Source organism: Amphiura filiformis, chromosome 15 (genome assembly GCF_039555335.1).
Source record: "Amphiura filiformis chromosome 15, Afil_fr2py, whole genome shotgun sequence".
NCBI classification, from domain to species: domain Eukaryota; kingdom Metazoa; phylum Echinodermata; class Ophiuroidea; order Amphilepidida; family Amphiuridae; genus Amphiura; species Amphiura filiformis.
In genome coordinates, this window is record NC_092642.1 from 16,286,364 (window position 1) to 16,311,378 (window position 25,015).

At 36.8% G+C, this 25,015-nt stretch overlaps 1 protein-coding gene across 1 annotated transcript in view; it reads right to left on the reverse strand.

The window, feature by feature from the left end:
• Window positions 1-616: 616 nt before the first annotated feature.
• LOC140171313 (sodium/potassium/calcium exchanger 5-like) overlaps window positions 617-25,015 on the reverse strand; it is a 56,975-nt gene continuing 32,576 nt past the window's right edge. The window contains exons 6-12 of the mRNA XM_072194549.1: window positions 21,192-21,295; window positions 20,631-20,731; window positions 16,927-17,222; window positions 13,723-13,926; window positions 6,462-6,563; window positions 2,054-2,396; window positions 617-1,235 (exon numbers count right to left, since the gene is read on the reverse strand). Of these exons, the coding sequence (XP_072050650.1) occupies window positions 2,071-2,396; window positions 6,462-6,563; window positions 13,723-13,926; window positions 16,927-17,222; window positions 20,631-20,731; window positions 21,192-21,295 (1,133 nt within the window). The 3' untranslated portion in view covers window positions 617-1,235; window positions 2,054-2,070. The remainder of the gene's footprint in view (window positions 1,236-2,053; window positions 2,397-6,461; window positions 6,564-13,722; window positions 13,927-16,926; window positions 17,223-20,630; window positions 20,732-21,191; window positions 21,296-25,015) is intronic.

Genomic DNA, 25,015 nt, shown 5'->3' on the forward strand with positions numbered 1-25,015 from the left:
AGACCTGAGCCCCAACCTGAGCCACAATATGAAGTCGAGATATTTTGATGGGCAAGTAGCACAATTGTGTTATATATTCGGAATGTTATTTTTTGTAAGAAAAGGCTTTGCTGGCTGCATTGTCGAAGGCTACATGGGGCCTGATGTGGGCTGCAGGTCTCCACTGACATAACTTAGTTTAACACACACATGCCCAACAGGTTTTCAGCCTATCTATATACAGATATTTACACTAGACATCCCATCCCTATGCATGCAGCACCAACATGGTCTACATTCATGCAGCCCATGGACAATTATTAAAAATGTACTCCATTCATGCAGCCTCACACTCGTAGTAGGGTCTTAAATGGTTCCACAACTGTCCTCCAGAAGAAACCTTTAAAAAGTTTTTCAAACAACAACTGAAGATTATCCAAAGGGTTTAGTTCAATAAGAACTTTTTGGGTTCTTGAACACAAAAAGAACACTTGATTCCTGAGTGTGTTTCCTACGGTAAAGTTCTAAGTTGTACCTTTTACCCCTAAAATGAGTGCATGGACAAAAAAAATGGTCTAAATCAGTTATTTTGCAAAATAAAAGACCTAAAGTGTCCAAAAGTAACCAATAATTAGTGAATTAAAAAGCATCGTCAAATATGCTCAACGGTAAACACACAATAACTTAATAATTGGCAGTTTCATATAACACACAGTAATAGCAGTTTGTTAAACACATAATAAAAATACAACTGTATAACAGAAGCTAATTCACACATTTTGATGCAACACATTGGATATAGGGGACAAAACATAGCAACAATAACAGTGGCGTAGCTAGGGGTTGTGGCGCCCAGGGCTTAGGATACATAATGGCGCCCCCTCCCTTTCATCGCCGCTTGGAAGGGGCATAAAATCGATGCTGAATTGGTCAATTTGGCGCCCCCCAGGGTGGTGCCCAGGGCATTTGCCCCTGTCACTAAGCCACTGAACAATAACCAGAACAGGGGGGGTACCAAAACCCCCTGGGTGTACACCTGTACTTCACAACAATATCAACCCTCATCGCCGGCTATGTAGAGCAACAATAATTAATGATGTCAACAGCTTCTGAAGTCGTGTCTTGAGGCCCACTGCTGTCTACAGCATCTTTACGCATTGACCACATGCCTTTCTGTAGGGATATCCCATAGTATATAAGACTAGGCAGGAAGTGCAGCTCTTTATTTCCTCAAATTCATAGACAAAAATAACACACTTAGGGTAGGTGCAGGTAATATGGGACAGCAGGTAATATGGGACACCTGTTTTCATTTTAACAAAAAGTAGCTTAGAGAAGGTAAACACTTTAAGTTGATTTGTTAAGTGTTTAGAGACATCAATTGTGCTTCTAGAAATGCAGTTTTGGAGTCTGTGTATCAAACTCTTGGAAATCAATGCCCAAAAGAGTGAAATTGCCCAAAAAATTACGTCGTTTTTTTGGCCTGATATAAAATCAATGACGTCACATTTTATGATTGTGTATCCAAAAACTCTGGTACTGAGGGGGCATTTGTCATTTTTTATGATCTTTAGGTGATGGGTTAAGCTTATCAGCAGGTAAAATTCCACTGACAAGTGGCACTTTCCTTTATAAATGATTATTTTCTCTGATTTTCAACTGAATGGGTGCAGGTAATATGGGACACATAGGAAATTGTGTGCATTGTCAATGCGAAAAGCAAAACTATTTAGAAAATTGAGTTTTCTTGTAGAAATTTGCATTTAACATTCAAAATCATGTAACAAAAATGTTTTTAGAACAAAAGAGTGATTTTCTGAACTTTTTGATTTTCACCATAGAGATAACACAGTGTCCCATATTACCTGCACATGCAGGTAATATGGGACACTTACGATGACGCTATTTTGACGTCATAGCGTCCAAACAAATATAAAAACAAGGTAACATTGCCTGTTTTATTAATCTTAAAGGACAGGTTGTTCATCATATCAATCTCTTGTGGGCATATCTTCTTTAGTTTTTATGCAAATAAGCTAAACGTCCTTAATGGTCCCATATTACCTGCAGGTACCCTATATTGCACTTTTGCTATATAGGTCCAGGGCAGTATGTAGGAAGTTCACCGCCTCCGATGATACCAAGTTCCCTTAAGATAGCAAACGTGATAAACACAACATACACTCCTGTGCACACTACTCCTAATCCAACATTTAACTTCCAACCATTGATATGAATTCCAAGCACGATGAAAGCCACAGTTAATAGCAGAACTACTGAAGTGAAAGTCAGTCCTTCGCTACTGATGATTACATCGGAGATAAAAGCTGCTTTTATAAACCAGAGGAGACCGAGGCAGACAAAAACTTCAAAGATGTTGCTTCCGATGATGTTTGATATGGCCATATCACCATAACCTGGAAGAAAACCAAACAATATATTAATATCCTTGCATATGAATTTTAAAAAATGTACATTTTATAGAGCACTTGACATGTGACATCATTGCCCGACAATGTGCGCACAAATTATGGCAATTTCCATTGTTCTTTGCCCTGCAGTGTGCATACGCATCATAGTTTGCTCAGGGCATGTGTATTTTAAATCGCCCATTACATTTCATATTGTACAAGAAAGCCATTGAACAGTGTAGCGGTTCATTCAAGCATGTCGATAGACCAGTCCCTCGCCTTTGTTGATAAACGATGTCAAGTAGTCTATAGTGCACTATGCACAGGCAGAAATGAGCACACTTTGCAAGAACTGACCATTGTAGACCAAGACATGCCTTATAAACCCTTTAGTTGCTGTGAAAATAATTATGAGGCCCCCAGAGGTGGGTAAAATTTCCAAACAGTGTGCCAGAAAAATGCTTGCTCTCTTGGCCTGCCAAAATTGCTTGCCTCCCCTCTCAGCCTGCCAAAAATTGCTTCCCATACTTGGCAGTGGGGTTTGACCCCCACCCTTTTTATTTTACCCCACCCTTTTTATTGAGGCACCCTTTATATTGAAAATTCCTGACCCCTATGCTTTTTGCTGAGGCACCCTTTATACTGAAAATTCCTGACCCCACCACTTTTTACTTTTTCCCCCTATTTGTATACATTGATGAAGTCACAGGCAGTTTGGTTCGAAGTAAATCAAGTACGCCGAATTCGGTACCTATCATCACACAATAGCCTAGTGGATGTAAACATGCATCAAATGGAATTTTATCTTGCGATATGGTTTGCTGGCAGTGGTTTGGCACTTATTCTTGTGGCTTGGCACTTATTCTAGGATGATTTTATCATTCAATGAAAATATATTGTAAGCTGGCACTCCCACCTTTTTATTTTACTCCCACCCTTTATATTAATCCACCCTTTTTACCAACAAAGTTTAAACCCCACCCTTTTAAGGATTTTCCAAATTTCAAGTGGCACCCTTTAAAAGGGTGCCCTGCCAACAGTGTTCCCCACCCCTTTGCACACAGCTAGCATATCACCATAAGGCAACAATTGTGTATTTTGGGCATTTAAAAAAAAATCTATATGAAATTAAAAATAACTTCTTGTTTTTTGGCTTCACTGCTTAATAGATTATTGGCAAAAAAATTGGTGAAAAAATGAGGTTTTCCACATTTTTCATGCTTTGGGGGATTTTTTAGTGTCATTTAGGCAATTAGCCTCTTCCTGGGAGGAAACAATCTCAGCTGACTGGCCTATAGTCCTTGGCAAGTCTGTCCACCTAGAGAACAGGTTTTTTTTCCCTTTTTTTTTGGTCTTCCTAATAATAACTCTAAACAACATTCTGAAAAAAACTATCTCTATTATGGCATGTCACTGCTGTCTAACAATGGCGAGTTTAAAAAATCGAATATGGGGTGTATGAATCTCAACTGGAATACTCCATTTTTCCCATTTGCAATCATCCATAGTAAATATGCCATTTGATATTTTATTATGGTATTGTGTTTAACTTTCTACTATTTAATTACACCATCAAATTCCCCTAAGCAATTTTATATCACATTTCTGATCCAATTATAAATATCTAAATACATATTTCTATAAGTAGCAAACACTGCCCTGTAGATTTTAGGTATCTGCATTTTTACATCAAATGTAATAATAATTATCAAATGTAATGTAATACTTTATACTTCTGATTTCAGAAAAATACAGCACTAATTTTTAGGGAGTTTAAAAAGTTGCCCCCAAATATAAAGATTCAACAGGTTCAAAACAAATCAGTTACAAAGCTGTAGCCAAGGGGTGCAGGGATGCAGTGCCCCCCCCCCCCATGTATCCAGAAAAAAGGTCCATGCTTTGCTGTAGAAAACATTGAAAATCTGCCCTTTTTTGAAGGAAAAATTTACAAAAGGTTCACATTTTTAAAGAAAAATGTTGAAATAGTAGCCCTATTTTTAACGAAAAATTCACAAAAGGTCTACTTTTTAGCACTCTGAACCCCCAAATAAATTCTGGTTATTCTTGATCAGTTATTTTCACCTATATTTCAAAATTGTATATTCAAAGTGTATATTAAAAATTCCACAAAAGTAATGTTTTGAATGGCAAATATTGCAAATTGTTATATCATATAAAAGCATTCATTATATTATTTGCAATTTAATATTAGGTATCATAGTGAGTGCTAAATATTGCATTACAACTAATAATTAAAAAACATATGCTTACATGTAACACAAGATATTACTATCTGAAATAAAATACAGTAAGGCGTGGACACTGAACAACTTTTAATATTACCTTACAGTAGATGTAACAATTGATACTAAAGTATCAAATTTGCCCAATGAAAAGTAATGCAATAGAAGCTGCATGTATGATATTTATTTAAATTTTATTTATAGTCTGCTCTTGAAGAAACTTTTTTAATTGGGGGTGGAAACTTATTAATCTGATTGGGCTATTCCATTTGAAATCCTTACACCCCCTATGGAAGACATGACTTTTAATCTTCCACACAGGTTACCTGAATGGGTGACTCTATTAGAAATCTACACCACCTTTGTGGGAGATTAAGGTCTTCTGGGGTGTATGGATTTCAAATAGAATAGTCCACTGGGTCAGAAGTTCTCAGGGAAATCTGGACATTTTGCATGCATGACCTCTGTACAAAAGGTAAGTCTTTAAAGCCAAATCTGCAATGCTTCATGCTTTATAGGGCATAACCACTGGGTCAGAAGCTCTCAGGGAAATCTGGACATTTTGCATGCATGACCTCTGTACATAAGGTAAGTCTTAAAGCCAAATCTGCAATGCTTCATGCTTTATAGGGCATTCCAATCTTGGTATTTCATGGGTGGAATGTCTTATTACTCTCCCTTTCAGTCTAATTACATCATTGATCTCAGGAGATATAAAAAAAATCATAACTATAATAAACAGAATAAGAATGGTTATAAAATGCCTATCCACAAAATGAACAGTATTTTAACGGTTGTGGAATGCATTGCCAAAAAATGTTAAAATGTCAGCAACCTTAGTTCATTTTAAGTCAAACTTGAAATCTGTTTTTGATATTTACAAGTAGAATTATGTTTATTTATTGATATGGCAAAATTTTGGTTAATACAACTGAATTTGATACAAATAAATTTATTATACATGTATATACCTTTTATTACATGCCTATGACATTTTTGTGGTGCTGTGTGTGGGGGGGGGTGAGTGTGAGGTGAGCAGTCAAGTGTATTTTCTTTTCCCCTACATGTTTGGTGTATTGTATCTTTTCATTTTGTGTATCTGTATTTATATTTAGGCCCTACTATTTGAGTGTTTCAGGGGGCACAACATTTTACAGGCTTCTACTTCTAGTTGTGGCTCCTCCATCATTTTTTATCATGTTTTGTTTTTTTGTATGTTTTAATTTTGATGGAAATAAATTTGATTGATTGATTGATTGATTGATTGAGATAAAGAATGCCATGGAATTATGAAAAGCTGATTTTGAGAAATAAAGAGCTTATATGTCTCAGTGGCAGTTGAAATGGTTTCCTTTCTCTTGACCCAGAGGCTGACAGTAAATTGTTCATTTGATTTCTTGGGACCTGCCTTCTTTTACTTGATCTCTATCTTCAAATCTGTTTCTCACTTTTCTTTCCACACCTAGGCCAACATGCATATATAGGCTTTTTAGCCTGGCTTGAGCATTTCGTTTGAATCTGGGCACATCACCAAGTGTGTCTCCACATGGAGTGACCATACACAATGATAGAAACAAATCAGCAAGTGCACTTTGTGCGCTATTTGCTACACCACCATCATCATAACCGAAACATTGTTGGTGATTTGCAGAAAAAAGGGTATTGTTGTCAGGTAAACATTTAAAAAAAGTTGAAAATGTTTTTCAGCACAAAGAGTTGCTAAATGAGATGTAGTTAAAGGGGTGTTCCAAATTTTGATGACTACCTTGCATACCTGTAAATAGAGTGTAGGAATGAAGCACTCTACTCACTAGTATACAAAACTTACCATGTCTAACAACAAGAACGCTGGCTATAAGATCCGGCACACTAGTCCCACCTGCTAGTAGGCTGATACCCATTACTGTGTCAGGAATATCTAACGTATAACCTACATGGGAAATAAGCAAAACCAAACAGAATTATAAATGGAATTCTGATGCAATTTTGTAACACAATGTAATGGAAATTAACTAACATATCGGGGCTATTCCAGTTGAAATCTGGGGGTGTAGATTTCAAATGGGGCTATCTGAATGGGTGACTTTCTGTGAAATCTACACCCCCGGGGGGCACTTCAATTTGAAATGGATAGAGGTGTAGGGCTGGCACTTTCGCACTAAGGGGCATTCGAGAGAGCAAAATGTAAAAAATATGGGGTCATTGGGTGAGAGCATGATTTTTGGCATTCGGTGAGAGCAAAATGTAAAAAATATGGGGTCATTGAGTGAGAACATGACCTTTTTTTTAAATGGAATCTTTGGGTGAGAGCCGAAACAGCGCCACAGAAACATCGAAAATCAAATTTCTAGTTCTAAATGGCTTCAGATTTCTTTGTTTTTTCAAAATAAGTGACAAAATCAGTGATAAATGAAAGTTGCTGTTAAAATTAAACTTGTAAGGGTCTTTGGGTGACAGATCAAATGGAAAAATAGGGGGTCTTCGGGTGACGCATGTGTTCGTAAAAAATATGGGGTCTTTGGGTGATAGCGACGCGGAAAAAGGGGGTCTTAAGAGCCCTACATACGCGTCACCTCCAAAGTTGGAGTGCCCCCCCTGGCTACACCCCCCTCTGGGGGAGATTAAGGCTATGTTTTCGATTATTGTCCATAGTGGGGTGAAGGGGTTTCAACTGGAATAGCCCAACAGCAGTGTAGTGGAAAGACTGTCAAAGTTGGCAGATATTTTTATTGAATAAATGTGGGTGTAAACAATAATTTTAATAACCCCCCTCCCTCCAGTGACAGATTTAAGTGCCTGGGCACTAATTAGATCAAATACAGTGGCCCTATATAAATAAACATGATATTTTTCTGCTGACTTTGTCTCAGATTTTTGATAAATTGGCAAAAAAAAAGTTGTTTGATTGTCCTCATCCGACCTACCCTAATGTGGAAAATCTTTTTCTTTTTTTTGTTGGTTTTACTGTGCATCCTAAAAAGTTTTTTTAGGATGCAGTTTCTTCACACTTTAGTTTCTTTAAAAACATGAATAAATTGGTATACAGTAGAGAAATCAATTCACACCTGCTTGGGCTATTTTGTTAGGCAAATATGTTTTGGCTATGACCTTAAAAACTAGAATTACGCGGTTTGTAATATAAGGTGGCCCCCACACAAAGGTGTATAAATAATAAAGGTTTGTTAATAAAAATAATATGCAATATACTCATTAATATTCATAAATATGCAAATAACATGCCACAAAACTATACAGCCCATTAGGCCACTATATACTATCACAATAGGGTCACTCCATATGAAATCAAGGAGTCTCCCCACCTGACCCCCTCAGATTTGCTTTATATTTTAGTCATATGTTGCACCTGTAAAAAAATTAAAACCCTGCAAATTTGAGGTCTGTAGCTCTTACGGATTTTCTGTGGCAGCCATTTAAAGTTGGAGTAAGGGGGGTCTAAATTTGGACTAAAAAGTTGCCCTTTAAAGGTCCGTAACCCGATCGACAGCATCATCCCCCAGTTTTTCATTGTTGATGAGGTTTTGGTATCACATAATAGATACTATTTTTCTCATTACTATCCTGAAATTTGACGCTCCAAGTCGATGTATTTCTGGAGAAATCATGAATCACAGCGGTTTTTACAGGTATACCAGTTTGTAAACAATAAAAATTACTTCGGATCATGGGAAGAGAAAAAAGCGAACTACGCTAAGTGCTGAGGAGACGGTCCGCCGTATATAATTTAAACAATTCCTTGATTATTTCAGTTGGTGAAATAGCTCAATTGGCTAAGCCGCCGTTGTTTTACCGAGAGGTACCGGTTCAAAACCCGGTGTCGGAAGGTTTTTCCTCTCATTTTAACCCAAACTTTTTATATTCATTTGAAATGTACATATTGCAAGGGGAAATATATTTTGTTTCCTTTTTTCTGAAACGCAGTCTGAAAAAAACAAAAAACAAAAAAAACAAATATTTTCCGTTCAATACGGGCCGGCATTGCAGCATGTCAGCATTCGCCATCATCTGAGCGGGAATTGTTGTTGTTGCATGCCTCCCCAGAATGCAATTCACGTATACAAGGTATTGGATTGCAAATTTGGCTATTTATTCACATTTACGCTGAAAATGCTCTCGTTTTTTCACAAAGCAGCATAAAGGGGAGATATTTGATATTATTATGTAATTTTAAAGACAATCCATATCCAAAACCAATAGGGTTACCCCCTTTAAATAAATTTCATCTTTGAGAGTCTGTGCCTTCTTTATAAAAAGAGAGAGATGTCTGAAACCTTGTATACACACTAACTGTATGCCCAATTTGTCAAAAAGTATAAAAAAATAAATTTCTGTAATTGCGTGTTGTGTCACGGGGTCATTAAATATGCAAGAAAAAATGTAATGTTTTGTAAACTGGCAAGTTTAGCCCCCTAAATTCACATTTTTGTCAAATTAATTATTTTTTGTTGTGACTGATGCTATATGTAGGATAAATACAATGCATATCCAAAAAATTGAGGTCACAACTCATTTACATTTCGAACAGCGCCCTCACGAAGATGAAATTTATTGCAAATTCAACATTTTCGGGGGGCCCAAAGTCGATGTGGTCCACCTTCAAAATTTATAAAACATCACTTTTATATGGCTACTAGTCTTAAACTACAACTTTGCTAAGTCCTAGTAATTGTCTAGGTTGACTTCATATAAAACGACAAGCCCAAAGTTGACCATTTTCTTATGATTGCATGTACTGCAAATGTGCCGAATTTGGAAGGCTTAAAAGTCAAATTGGCCACAATATTGAATTAAATAAATGATTAGATGAGTAGTTATTGGCCCTATTTACTTTTATTTCCATTTTATTTTCAATATACAAATTTTCTATGGCAGCCATTTTAAAAGTTTGAGTAGGGGAATCTAAATTTGGACCCAAAAGTTGCCCTTTGATAAATTTCATCTTTGGGAGCCTGTCCCTTCCTAATAAAGAGAGAGAGAGGGTCTGAAACCTTGTATACGCACTAATTGCATGACCAATTGGTCAAAAAGTAAAAAAAAAATAATTTCTGTAATTGCGTGTTGTGTCACGGGGTCATTAAATATGCAAGAAAAAATGTAATGTTTTGTAAACTGGCAAGTTTAGCCCCTAAATTCACATTTTTGTCAGATTAATTGTTTTTTTTGTTGTCACTAATGCTATATATAGGACAAATACAATGCATATCCAAAAAATTGAGGTCACAATTTATTTACATTTCGAACAGCGCCCTCACGAAAATGAAATTTATTGCAAATTCAACATTTTCAGGGGGCCCAAAGTCGATGTGGTCAACCTTCAAAATTTATAAAACATCACTTTTATATGACTACTAGTCTTCAATTACAACTTTGCTGAATCCCAGTAATTTTATAGGTTGACTTCTTATAAAACGACAAGCCCAAAATTAACCATTTTCTTATGATTGCATGTACTCCAAATATGCCGAATTCAGAAGGCTTAGAAGTCAAAATGGCCACAATATTGAAAATAAATGACTAGATGTGTAGTTATTGGCCCTATTTTACTTTTATTTCCATTTTATTTCCAATATTGGGGCCAATTTGACTTTTAAGCCTTCCGAATTCGGCACATTTGCAGTACATGCAATATTATAGACAAGGCGGTTCTCGAACCACGAGTCTCGCCTGCTTTTGTGACCGCCTGCTTTTGTGATAACTGTTGGTAGAGAGGTAAATGAATTTGGCGGTTATCGGCTGGGCAGGATTATCTGGCCGATGGTAACTGTACCCACCAAGTTTCATGCCCATGCAACAGTTTTTACTAATATGACCTCAGATGACCCCTGGTGGCCCTGAAATGACCTTCTAAAATTTTGGCTCTAAATGTTGACTGTACCCCTCGTGCTAAGTTTCATGCCCATACGACAGTTTTACTAATTTGACCTCAGATGACCCTGGTGGCCTCGAAATGACCTTCCAAAAATTTGGCTTTAAATGTTGACTGTACCCATCAAGTTTCATGCCCATACGAGTTTTTACTAATTTGTCCTCAGATGACCCCTGGTGACTCCGAAATTATCTTCCAAATATTTGGCTTTAAATGTTGACTGTACCCACCAAGTTCCATGCCCATACAACAGTTTTTACTAATTTGACCTCAGATGACCCCTGGTGACCCAAAATGACCTTCCAAAAATTTGGCTTGAAATGTTGACTGTACCCACCAAGTTTCATGTCCATACGACAGTTTTTACTAATTTGACCTCAGATGACCCCTGGTGACCCCAAATGACCTTCCAAAAATTTGGCTTTAAATGTTGACTGTACCCACCAAGTTTCATGTCCATACGACAGTTTTTACTAATTTGACCTCAGATGACCCCTGGTGACCCCAAAATGACCTTCCAAAAATTTGGCTTTAAATGATGACTGTACCCACCAAGTTTCATGCCCATACGAGTTTTTAATAACTTGACCTCAGATGACCCCTGAGTGACCTCGGATGACCCGTAATGACCTTCCAAAATTTGGCAAAACCAAAGAACTATTTCATCAAAGTAATAAATCAAAACAGAAAGATGCTTCCTTTACGAGTTATCACTCATTGAAAGTGCTACTTTGCTCGGGACTTTGCTATACTTTACATGGAAAGCGACTATCTTAAAGTCGTCATATTTCCTTAATTACATGACCGATCAAGCTGTTATTGGGATATGTGATGCACAGTTGAAAATTAATTATTAAAAGATTTGGTGACCTCAGTTGACCTTTGACCTTGTATGTGACCTTTGACCTCACGAAATTGGAAAAAGTATGTTGCCCTGAAAAATCAAATTTGGCAATACCAAAGAACTATTTCATCAAATAAATCAAAACAGAAAGATGCTTCCTTTACGAGTTATCACTCATTGAAAGTGCTACTTTGCTATACTTTACAAAGAAAGCGACTATCTTAAAGTCGTCATATTTCCTTAATTACATGACCGATCAAGCTGTTATTGGGATATGTGATGCACAGTTGAAAATTAATTATTAAAAGAGTTGGTGACCTCAGATGACCGTTGACCTTGTATGTGACCTTTGACCTCATGAAAATCTAATCAGGTCGAGTACCTCTGGCCACGCAACTCCCCACCAAGTTACGTCACTGTACCCCATACGGATCTCCAGATAATCTGTTCACAAGGTATTTTGCTTATTACGCATATATTATGCAAATTAGGTACTTAATTACCATATTTTACGCTCAAAATCTAATCAGGTCGAGAACCTCTGGCCCCGCTACTCCTCACCAAGTTACGTCCACTGTACCCCATACGGATCTCCAGATAAGCTGTTCACAAGGGTTTTTGCTTGATACGCATCAAATACGCATAAATTATGCAAATTAGGTACTTAATTAGCATATTTTGCGCTGAAAATCTAATCAGGTCGAGAACATCTGGCCACGCTTACTCCCCACCAAGTTACGTCACTGTACCCCATACGGATCTCCAGATAATCTGTTCACAAGGTATTTTGCTTATTACGCATAAATTATGCAAATTAGGTACTTAATTACCATATTTTGCGCTCAAAATCTAATCAGGTCGACACCCTCTGGTCATGCTACCCCCTATAAAGTTTCATCATCATAGCACTTACGGTTCTCAAGATAACGCGTTCACAAGCTTTTTCCGAACGCACACACGCACACACGCACCCCCACACACCCCCCACACACGGACACACACACACCATAGTGATTACTAAGTCTCTCCCTGAACATTCAGGCGAGACAAAAAAATGGTTAACTTTGGGCTTGTCGTTTTATATGAAGTCAACCTAGACAATTACTGGGACTTAACAAAGTTGTAATTTAAGACTAGTAGTCATATAAAAGTGATGTTTTATAAATTTTGAAGGTGGACCACATCGACTTTGGGCCCCCCGAAAATGTTGAATTTGCAATAAATTTCATTTTCGTGAGGGCGCTGTTCGAAATGTAAATGAGTTATGACCTCAATTTTTTGGATATGCATTGTATTTATCCTACATATAGCATCAGTGACAACAAAAAATAATTAATTTGACAAAAAATGTGAATTTAGAGAGGCTAAACTTGAAAGTTTAAAATACATTACATTTTTCTTGCATATTTAATGACCCCGTGACACAACACGCAATTACAGATTTTTTTTTTTTTACTTTTTGACAAATTGGGCATACAGTTAATGTGTATACAAGGTTTCAGACCTCTCTCCCTTTTTATAAAGAAGGCACAGACTCCCAAAGATGAAATTTATTTAAAGGGCAACTTTTGGGTCCAAATTTAGACCCCCTTACTCCAACTTTAAATGGCTACCACAGAAAATCCGTGAGAGCTACAGACCTCAAATTTGCAGGTTTTTAATATTTTTACAGGTATAACCTATGACTAAAATATAAAGCAAATCTGAGGGGGTCAGGTGGGGAGCCTCCTTGATTTCATATGGAGTGACCCAATACCAAGTTAGAAATTGATCTGTTATTGTGTTTAAGCTGCAGAGTGGATTAATGAAAATGTAGGCAACATATGCAAATAAGCTCATTAATATTCATAAATACGCAAATAACATGATACTAAATTATACACCACGTCAGGCTACCACATCCTATCCCCTTACCAAGTTTGATATAATATTGGATGGCTGAGCATGATACCATAACATATCGGATGAGTTGTAAAAATATCGGACGAGCCAACGGCGAGTTCGATATTTGTATGACAAATCCGATATGTTATGGTATCATGCGAAATAAGCCATCCAATATTATCATTATTAGGCTTTCTTAACTACTAATAACCCTGAAAACATAATAATGAAGTTGATCGGTTACTGCGTTGGAGCTGCATAGTGGATTAATGAATTTGCTTCCGCCTGGACAGCCAAACAAACAACCAGGCAAAGAGGCAGGCAGGCAACCATCTGGATGATAACATAAGCCCCATATATGTGTGGGGGCCAATTTTTTTTTTTAGTTTAAAAAAATGACCAACCCTATCCCTTGGAAGAGGTGTACAGACAATCAAACTTTGTTTTTCTGGGCTTATTTCTGGCCTTTATTCTTACCTATTACAGTGATCATCCAATAAAGTATATATGATGTTCCCATGAGCCAAATGACTGCACAAATAAATGTCAACATGTAATACTTCCTCCACCTTGGCAACCTGCAATCTGGTATTGATATGTACATGGCCACTATGGTAGGCAGACCCAGAATCCAGCTGGCTCTTAAAAATGTGTTTTTTGGTGGTCTAAATGGATATGGTACTGAATGAAGAGAAGACAAAACAAATAAACTTTATGAATGTTTGTAACAAACACACTTTCTGATCGTAATAAATGTTCCAGGTGTGTTTGTAGAAAAGCCATTTGGAGCATTTTATACAGTTTGAGGGCCATCATGCATAACACAAGACCTTATATTCATTTTGACCATTTTAAGAAAAATGAAAGAGGGAACAAAAAAGGAGAGAAGATTAACAAAGACGTTACTTGGCTCCCTTGGACCCCTTGGGTGCCCCGCCCAAGATCACAGGCTTGTAGCCACAGGGTTTTGCTGATATGGCCCGGCTGGCGATTCCCTGCGTAGATATGACTTGGGCTGATTGCATCATGGCATCATATGCAATGCATGCATGTGCAGTGGTTTTCTTTGTAATATTTTATAGAGTTAGGGTTACATCCAAATCCCCACTTTACAAAATTACAAGATTTTATTCTTTGAAATTAAAAAAAACCCAATCACACCTTATATTGTGCCCTTCAAAAAACCAAACATGCTATAGTCTATATATCTACCTCCAGTCAGCGGCACCAGCGGCACTAACTTTGATGTTCAGGATGTTCTATGTTAGCTTAGCTTAGATCAAAGTGGCACATATGTACACACAAGAAACAGTGCTATTAACTCTCTTCACGCGGATGTAGACTGCAGACGACAAGTTTCAAATTTATTTTTTTTAATTCAAAAATTTCAGAAATGTAAATCTTCATGACCATATTTGGGATCAGCATGAAAAATCCATTAAAATGAGTACAAACAAGCCTAGTATTGATTCAGTAGTTCTTAAGATAGCTCTTGATATTTTGAGAAAATGTTTCAAAACTTGAATCTTTTCCATTGAAGCGCATGGCTAGCACGCAGAGCATTAAGCCAATGCAGCACACGCTGAACTTTAAAGCTAGTGCTGCTGACTGGAGGTAGATGGACTGGAGATAGGCATACAGACTATATTTTGTCATCAGACATTAGTTTTTGCTGGTTCTGATATTTATCTATATTGGTTTGTACATGGAATGTTCTAGAAATTCAATGGAAAATGCTAGTAAACAATCACAAAATGTAAACTACTAGAATGACCATGATTGCCACAGGATGATGTGATGGCGCTCTTTCAGTAACCATGTACACAGGTGAATGATTCTGATTGGTTTGTGCTGAGGTAATTTCAGTACACTTCCATTGGGTCGCATGTGCTAAAGTAGTCAAATCAAATTAAATCATTGTTGGACTTTTCATAATAATAATGCACAAATATATGAAATTGTAATTAAGAACCTGCACACAAACAAGGAGAAAACAAATAAAAGTATAAAAAATATGAATGAAATAAAACAACCACCTGTTGCCATGGTAATTTCCCAGCACCAATGCCAGGAATCCCAAATAAATATATGGAATCACACAACATACAATAAAACATTTGGTAACATATATTTTACTGTAAACAACAAAACATGCATAGGCAGATACACCTGAAAAAATGGGCTATTCCAGTTGAAATCTATATACTGTATCCCTATGGAAGACGTCACCTTAAAATCTTAAAATAAACCTGAATGGATGACTCCATTTTGAAATCTACACACGTTCATGTCTACCATAGGGGTGTTTGGATTTCAACAGTAATAGCCCAATACCATGAAGCACCAACTCCTAGATGTACATGCCTGTGCATGGATTTGAACCCAGAACCAACAAACTTGAAATGTTTGAATTGATCTTAAGATGGACTACATCATGCATACTGTAGTTAACCCTACCTTTATTTTGATCATAGACATTAATACTATTATTCTGCCCTAGAAGGGAGATGTATTCAAGTAAAGAAAAGAAATAATTCAATTTATACAAAAATAGAAATAATTATGTTCTACCATTTACACAATATCTCAAGCCTAATCATATTTGGTTTTTTTCTTTAGAAAACAGAATTTCAAGTTTTTTGTTTTTTTGATTGTTTGTTTTTACACATTGTGATCCACGGGACTAGCTTTGTAGAATTTAAAAATAGGGAACAGAAGATCTCTACTTTACAGAACGTTTCTGACCACATTGGCCACACCGACGCCTAAAAACCATATGCAACTCTTTAAACAGCAGTCATAGTCAGCCACCTACATCCAGATTAACCACACCCTGGAGAGATCACACCACTAAATCAGGTTCAACCCTATCTGACTGAAGAAATAAGAACCAGTGTTTAATTTGCTGACCATACCAGGTACATTAAAATGGGGAAAAAAAGTTTGAAATGAAGGCTGATATGCCAATTTTTTGGTGATAGTTGTGCTCTGTGGATGTTTTTCTAATCATCTGAGCATAAAAAGATGAAAAATACTACAAAATTATTTTCTGAAATTTTATGAAGGTTTTTTGGTTCCATGGGCCAACTGATGTCACAACATAGAGGCGCTGAGCTGTATAGTTTGGTATGGTTTACCTCATGTTCGATGCACCACTGCGAAAAATCGTGTGTAGTACACGGACTGCGCACCCGTGCAATTATACAATATTAATGCACTAAGCGTATTTTTGAAACGGCTTTCTGATTGGCTATGTGGTTCTAAGAGTGTATGAAGTAAGATTAATCAACAAAAACTCAAACAAGAAAAGCTTTTAAAAAGGGATGTTGGAGTTCAGGCTGCACTTGTACATGAGGTTGCCTACTTGACAATAGATCTGGATATATTAACATTATTCTGTTTCAACTTTATGTGTCATGTGACTAAATTAAAAACATCTGAGAAGCAACAAATTAGGCCTTGCCTGATTATCATATCTTAATGCTGCTATCTTCAGTAGATAGCACATAGATAGCCATGCACACGCTGCATTAATTTGAGTCAGCATCATACTTAGACTGGAATTATTTCACTTTTAATGGTTGAGAAAGGTTTGAGATCATGTAAACTGATCTTTGTAAAAATGTTTTGCTTCCTTATCAGCTTCTTAAATTGTCTTGTCCTTACATCAATCATACTTACTTGATTCAGCATCTCTTGTATAGCTTCTTTCTCTGGTTCTCTGGCTTTCTTCTGTACTTTTCTCAATTGTGCCATTAGCGTGCCTCTCATCGGCTTCTGAAAAATCACTCTCTTGGTATTTTGAAGAGCTTCCATATGAGTCCTGTTTTTGGTGTACCTCTTTTATAAGTGAGGTAGTATCGGTTTCTTCTGCATGGTGATTTTTCCATGCGATGGCTTTGGCAGACAGTATTGGGTTAAAATACATGAGAATTATGTAGAATATGTAGCCTATGGATAGTATCAGACCTTCCCACCTACCAATGGAGAACATACAAATACTTATAGGTTAATGAACGCGTATTACTTATTGGGAGAGAATTAGACAAAATAATGCCACGGCTGATGTTGATCGTCTAATGCACGAGCCCCAAGGGGGAGTGCATTAGACGATCAACATCAGCTAAAGTGCATTATTTTGTCTAATTTCGAGCAATAAGTAATACTAAGTTTATTAATCTAAACTGAGCTCAAAAAGAAACTTATAATTTTTACAACTTGTGAATCACAAGGTCATATCTTAAAATACTGTCAATCAAAATGAACCAAAATTACACACAGGATTACCTTAATACTCTACTCAAAACACATGTCAGTAACCAAGCAGTTGTCCAACTGACACAACAGCAAAATGCACTATCATGGGACAGCTTCCTGGACTTCCTTCACTTTCACAGCCCAACATTTGGCACCCAGGAAAAAAAATCTGTGAGAATGCACACAAGATCCTTGCACAGATGATAAAACGGTGCTGCTTTCTGCTTTTCATACACTTTTTTCATGAAACAGGGCTGGGCTGTGAATGTGGTCCAGGAAGCTGTCCCATGTCAGTGCATTTTGCTGTTGTGTCAGTTGGATAACTGCTTCGTTACTGACATGTGTTAAGAGTACAGTATTGAAGTAAATCTGTGTGTAATTTTGGTTCAATTTGATGGACAGGATTTCAAGATATGACCTTGTGAAAAATTATAAGTTTCTTTTTGAGCTCAGTTTATTTCATACACGAGAAGAAAAAAACATGTGATTTTTACTTTTTTATATAACAAATTATCACTGAAAATGTTGGAAAATAGAACCAAATTTAAATGCATCAACCCGCCCGAAAAATGACTTAATCCCACGCGACGCGAACGCGCGCGAAACACTGCGCGTAGTACGCGGAGTGCACAATATACACAATCAATGCATGTTTCGTATTTTTTTAACGCTTGCTCTGATTGGTTCTCGCTGTCAAAGAGTGTATGAAAGAGTAACATTTATAGGTTAATACAGGTGTATCACTTGTTGGGAGTAAAATTGTACAAAATAATGCACACGTACTGAGATGTTGATGCGTCTAATGCACGAGCCCCAAAGGGGGGAGTGCATTAGACGCATCAACATCTCAGTACAAGTACAGGGATGTATGCATTTATTAATCTATTTCATACACAACATAAAAATCCCGTGATTTTTGCTATTTTTATAACAAAATTATCACAAAAAATGTTGGAAAATGCAAGCAAATATAAATGCAACAACCCGCAAGTAAAATGAACGTGTCCGAAAGCGCTGCGCGTACTACGCGCCCGTGCAATTGTACAACATTTATACACGGCTAGTAATTTACTAACGGAGGCTCTGATTGGTTCTCACTATCTAGGAGTGAATGAAATAAAGTTTTCTAACTCGTGAAACAGTTGGCCCAAGCAGAGATCCTACCAGGTCGTATTTTGTCAGACCAGAATTCCCCGGGAGTTTCCATGGTTGCGATTTTAGCATCGTCGTTTCAACCAATGAGAGCGCAGCTTTCATATGGGTTTGGCCACGGAGATCGCAGATTTTGATCATTGCATTTGTTGACCAGCAACCGGGAGGACGTAAAAAATTTATTTCCCACCCACCTCTCCCATTTAAAGGGGAAGTGTAGTGCTACTAAATGCAAGATCATTTAGTCAAGCAGTGATTTATAAAAATTTTGTTAAAAAATTTATAAAAGCAAGTGTTGCTGTTGTGTTTAACACATTTGATTGGAACCGGAAAATTGATTCAAGCTAAATTGATTATTGCTTGTTGACAGCATGCTTTATGCATGCTTTATACCGTTGTGCTTTAAAACATGTGGAAAAGAAATCGGAAAAGTGATTTGACCTAAAAACTCATAATGTTGGATGGCATGCCATAGGCATGCCTCTTTGTTTGACATAGTTAAAGAAGTATTCAAGAAATATTCGAAAAAATTAAATAATAAATTAAAAAACTGACATGTTAGGTCAGTTAAAATAATGAATGCACGGAAATTCAACATAGTGCGACAGATAGCAATTTCATTTATAAAGGTTAGGTTAATCATTCTTTAATAAATTCATCTTCAAAATTCTACCAACAGTAAGGAAGTGAATCTTAAGAGAAAAGCATATAATGTCAACCAATAGAAAAAAAAGTAATAATTAGGAGATGTTTGTCTCTTTTAGCTTACATCTTCACGTTATATGCACATGTATATCCATATATTTCATACTAATATTATATCACATTTATTCTTTCAGTCGTTGTATCTTCCAGGTCCATCACCTCGAGGATTCATCCCAGGCCGTAGCCCTCGGAGCAACTGATTGTATGCACTAAATCATAGAATGAAAAATTTGATAGTGAAAGTTTCCAGCCATTATAAAAATTCCCTTTTTTGGGTTGTAGTGAATATCATTTTCACTCTTTGGATTCCGCGTTTTACAGTCGGCTGCATGCTGTAGAAATTAAATTGGGTCCAGTATTCTCACTTGCGCTCTGGAATCCTCCATTTTGATTGTTATGGGATTGGGATTCACATTCCTCAGTCGGGTGGTCGCTGAAGAATAGAAATTGGGTCGAGCCTTTTCGCTCTTACTTTTGAATCTCCCTTTTTGTCTGTTTTTTTCTGGGTTGTGCATAAACCCTGTGCTTTTATGCTTAATGGCTGGAATCTTAAAGTGCATGAAATAAATTTATTGTCTATCCCGATGGTCAATAAGTGGTCCTAAGATATTGCATTCCGTGTGTTTCCTTGTCTCTGTCTGGGGTTAATTCAAATATTACCTGCCGATTGAAATCTGACAGTCCAAAACACCGTCAATCCGAACCCCCATCAGTCGGAAAATTTAGGGTCAGGGTTAAGGTTTCCCTACCCTAACCCTAACACTAACCCTAATCCTGAATTTTTGGACTGACAGTGTTTCAGACTGATGGGGAGACCCCCCCCCCCTAAACAAGTATGACAAGTGCCATTTCATACCCTAATCAATTGCATTATTACCCTCTTTAGAAATAAATAATTCATTTTCTTAACCATAAAACCTTTCATAATAACTGGGAAATATCATTAAAAATTCAAAAGGTCAGAACTTTTTTTTTGTCTTTCAAAGCCCGTGAGGTCAGAACTTTTAACCTTTATAGAAACTCTGTATGTCATGATACATTTTTCGCAATTTGATCCCAAGCACTGTAAGAGGCTGGTCGAGTGCAGATCCGTTGGAACATGCTTTTCAATACGGAATAAATGCTAACCTCATCGTGACATCATTCAAGCAGTAAAGTTCATTTGCCGTTGAAAAAGCGTTATCCGACGGATCTGCAATCGACTATTCTGGTAATCATAATTAGCCAGTTGGTCTCACAGAACTAAACTAATGCCAAGCTGCCAAACTTACCATTCTACTACACCATTGTACATGAAGAAAACTAGCAGTAAAACACTTAGTACATATATTACACAATCTCTGAATAATGGCCACCATGTTAGCTTTACATCCTGAAAAAAAAGAGGGGAAAAGAAATAAATAAATAAAAACAGTTACATAAATAATAATAACAATAAAAAGCAGTTGTATAAATAGTCACAATTAGCCTTCATTCCATTCCATGGGCCTAGCAAAAAAATTTGCATGTTTTTTAGACAAATTGTGAAATTTTGAATGAGGTAGAATCAAAGTGTACGTAGTTCACCATGTTTATGTGTCACTCATGGAGGGTAAAATGGTGACCTCAGGGTTATTTTGCCATGCCCCTAGCAAACTTCGATTTGAAGTTTGATCATGTTGATGTTTACATTCTGCATGTACCATGTGTTGCTTAACGCTGCAGGTGCAGACGCTCAAGCTTAAAAGCACAGTTCACAGAACAGAGCTGACATCCTGCCCCTGCCCCCCCCCCCGAGTATAGTAGCCACACTAGTATCAAAACAAAAGATGGATAAAGATTATGTTCCTAACCTGTTCTGCTAAAAAACAACAAAATGCTATAATAATGAAGACGTTAAAAGCAGCTGATCCTACAATTGCACTGATACCGGTGTCATCTTCAGATATAAAGGTTCCTGGGAACAAAGAAAATATAGCAATGATGTCATCATTAGAAGGTATTTAGATAATGTGATCATGGTGATGGAAGTTACAGATATATACTCTAAAGCACGAAACGGGCTGTACCAGTTGAAATCCACACTCCTCCTATGGAAGATTTTGGAAATGTCTTCCATAGAGGGCAGTATGTTTTTCAAATGTAAGGGTTAATTATTTTGAAACCTCTCCCTGTGTTTTGACTTTACCTACACAACTAGAGTATGTATTTCAAATAGAAGTTACCCAATTGTATATTGTATTCAAAACTCATGCTCCCTCTGTGGAAGACTTCAGCTAAATCTTCCACAGAGGTAGTGTGGATCTTAAATGGAATAGCCCAATGTTTGTATGTATAAAAATTTCTCGAATTTTGGGAGTGCAGTTGATTCGCAAACTATTATCTTCTTCAATTGTAAAAAGCTTAAGAATTACCTTGCAAAAAGCGTGATAATTACTTTGTAAAAAACACAAGAATTACAGATGTTCGGCAAAATGGTCCACTCCACGGTGACAACTTATATATAGTTTGATCAGCTCGTAATCAACAAGCCTTATAACATTGCAGATCCATATCAATATATATAGTTCATTTGGAGAATTGTCTTGTGACAATTTGCCAGAAGTATTACAAATTATTAATTGAAGTCCTATACTCCTCCTACTTTCTTTAACACACAGACCAGACAGATCAACTATATCACTCTTAACGCTTAACATGGGTCTACTTTTCGGCGTAGTGGTAAAAGCCTAATAATTCCCGCCCATTACGAGGTGATCAACGTATAGGGAGGCGAGAAATCTTAACATAGACATAGAACCTCATCTAAACATAGACCCTCAACATGAGACCCTCATTAAATCTAAACATAATAGACCCTCACCAAAGAGGCGTGGTCCAAATTTACCATGTTCTGTTTTCTTACTTACATTAAGTTCTGCTATCGAAACAATACAGTCTGCCGCCTGGACAACCAATTCTTTAGAAATGCTTAGTCGCGCTAAAAGTCGATCGATACATGTAAAAATCAGCACAATTCAGAGATACACCTTTTTGCTATGAAATTAATTTTCTCTGTCAAATATAAAGCAATATTTTTTTCTTCTTCAGTAATGTCAGTTAAAAACTTGGTGCTTGGATATACATTTTTTTTAAAATCCTGGTGTTAAAATTAAGCATCAAATTGTGTCTTTTAGTGTGATATTTTTGTTTTTTATAGGCCTTGAATTCGCCTTCGAGCTTTTTACGGAATTCATGTTTTAGCGTCTCAAACTAACATAGTTTGCTAAAGAAAGATATTTCCCACCTCTGTAAAGCACATCGTGTGGGTCTATATGTTATAGTTTTGTCAGAATTTCCATTTTTGTTTTACCCTTTTTCCATTCATGCTCAGAAAATGTCAAACTAAGTAAAAGTAGGCAATGGTGAGTACTTTTATCTCGAGAGCAACCAGCAGAAATAGTCGATATTTCCTTTGTTGTTATCCAGGTCAATTTTTCATTGAAAGCAAATTGCCCGACCAGCGATTAAATCCCCAATTGGGTGTTCTGGTTAAACATGATCAGTAGGAGCGCTATAGGTCTGGGAATTTCTTTGCTATATTGAAGTTCTGGCAACACTATAGCCATGCCGGTATTCCTATTAAACCCAGGGATATCGATCCACAATGCTAGTACTAGCCTTTAGATTTCACGTGTTGATTTAGAAATTTTTTCAAATGACAGTGAAAGATGGTGAAATCAAAACGGAAATTCTGACAAAACTATGATATATAGCTCACGGTGATGTGCTTTAGAAAGTTGGGGAAAATCCTTCATTAGCGAACTATATTACTTTGAAAAGCTAAAAGGTTGATCCAAGAAAAAGCTCATGGGCCGAGCTGAAGCCTATAAAAATCGAATATCTTACAATAAATGACTGAATTTCAGGCCTAAGTTTAACACCAGGATTAAAAAAAAATCAGTATCAAGCATTATAGTTTTTCCAGCCATTTACTGAAAAAATGAAAATTATTGCTTTTCATTTGGCTGAGAAAAAAATTTTTACACTGAAAAGGTGTAACTCAAAATTTTGCTCATTTCAACACCAATTTCGATCGTTTGTATTGCCTCATTAAATGACTGAGTGAGCCTTGCAGAACAAAAAGAATCGGTTGTGCAGGTAGCTGACTGAATATGTTTTCAAATTTTGATTTAAATTGCTCCAGCGGTTTTGATATGAGAAGCAAGCATGTGTATAACAATGCCCAATAGGCAGGGACAAGTGATTTGCCTGCAAAAAATAGCTAATTGCGCGGAGATTGTGCGGAACCTTTTTTCAGTGCAAATCATGTATCTCTGCCCATAGGAAAAAAATAGCCAATTGCGCAGAGATTGCACGGAAAAAAAGTTCCGTGCAAATCACTTGTCCCTGCCCATAGGATAGTACATATACTTCAGGTGTGGTTACCACAATTCACCACGTTTACGTTCACACCATCTAAATGAAACACATCTCGGGCATTAAGTTTACTGGAGTAATGAGAAAAATATGAGCTTTCTTCAGATACAAATATCTCAATTGTGATGAAGAAAAATGGGGAATGAGGCTGTTGATTGGGTCAAGGACCTTTAAAAATAGACCCACCATGATCTACAGCTAACAATTAGTGGGTTTTTAGCGGGTTCGCCGTCGGACAAGTTTAGAGTGGGTTTTTAGCGGGTTCGCCGTCGGACAAGTTTAGATCTAAACTTGTCCGACGGCGAACCCGCTAAAAGACCACTAACTGCTATGAATTCCCGTCGTAAAAGCCTATCCCACAATTTGATCTACAGCTAATACAACTATTACTGAAAATTTATATAAAGCTGTGTTCACACATGCACTTATTTATTACCGGTAATATTTTATCTAGGCTTATGTCCGATCGAATTAAATATTTCCGCTAATCCCTTAGCCGTCCACATTTGTCGGCAATAGCGCTATACGCTGTCAAAGTTACGTAATATTCGGATTAACTACCATAGCAATAGGTGAATCATGCTGATTACTTGCACCTGTAAGATTAGTATCTTTGAAAAGACCAGTATTGTATTCAATCTATATGTTCAAAATTGTTTTCACCTATTGCTATGGTAATTAATCTGATAAATTGCGTAACTTCGCCAGCGTATGTCCGACGTGTTATGTCCGATAAGCCTATTACCGGTCATAAATCCCTCCTTTCTACATGAGCATCATCAGAAAATTTAACCCGATTTTAAATTTGTTCACTGAAAATTCACTTTCAATAAACGCCCCTCTTTAGAATAAAATTACAGACAATGCGGTAGGTATGTCATGTAAGAAAAATGCAAATTCAAAAGTTCCAAAATTCAGACCAATTTTGTATTTATGTAGGTTCTATTATTATTATTATTGTTATTATTATTATTATTGTTATTATTATTATTATTTTAGTTTGACAAAGTAGTCCCATTTTACAGTAGAGTTAGCTCTATATCGCATTTTATACATGTAGGCCCTACATGGTGGACATCTTTGAAAAATGAAAAAAATAAAAAAATAACAATGACTCCCATCATCATGCTATTTTTTTCTTGGGGGGGTCCCAAATTTACAAAAAGTTGGCTTCAATAAAATTGTGACCTCCCCTATTTCGTCAGCAAAGATTTTATGACCCCCCACTGTTTGCACCCCCCTCCCAAACAGGCATCAG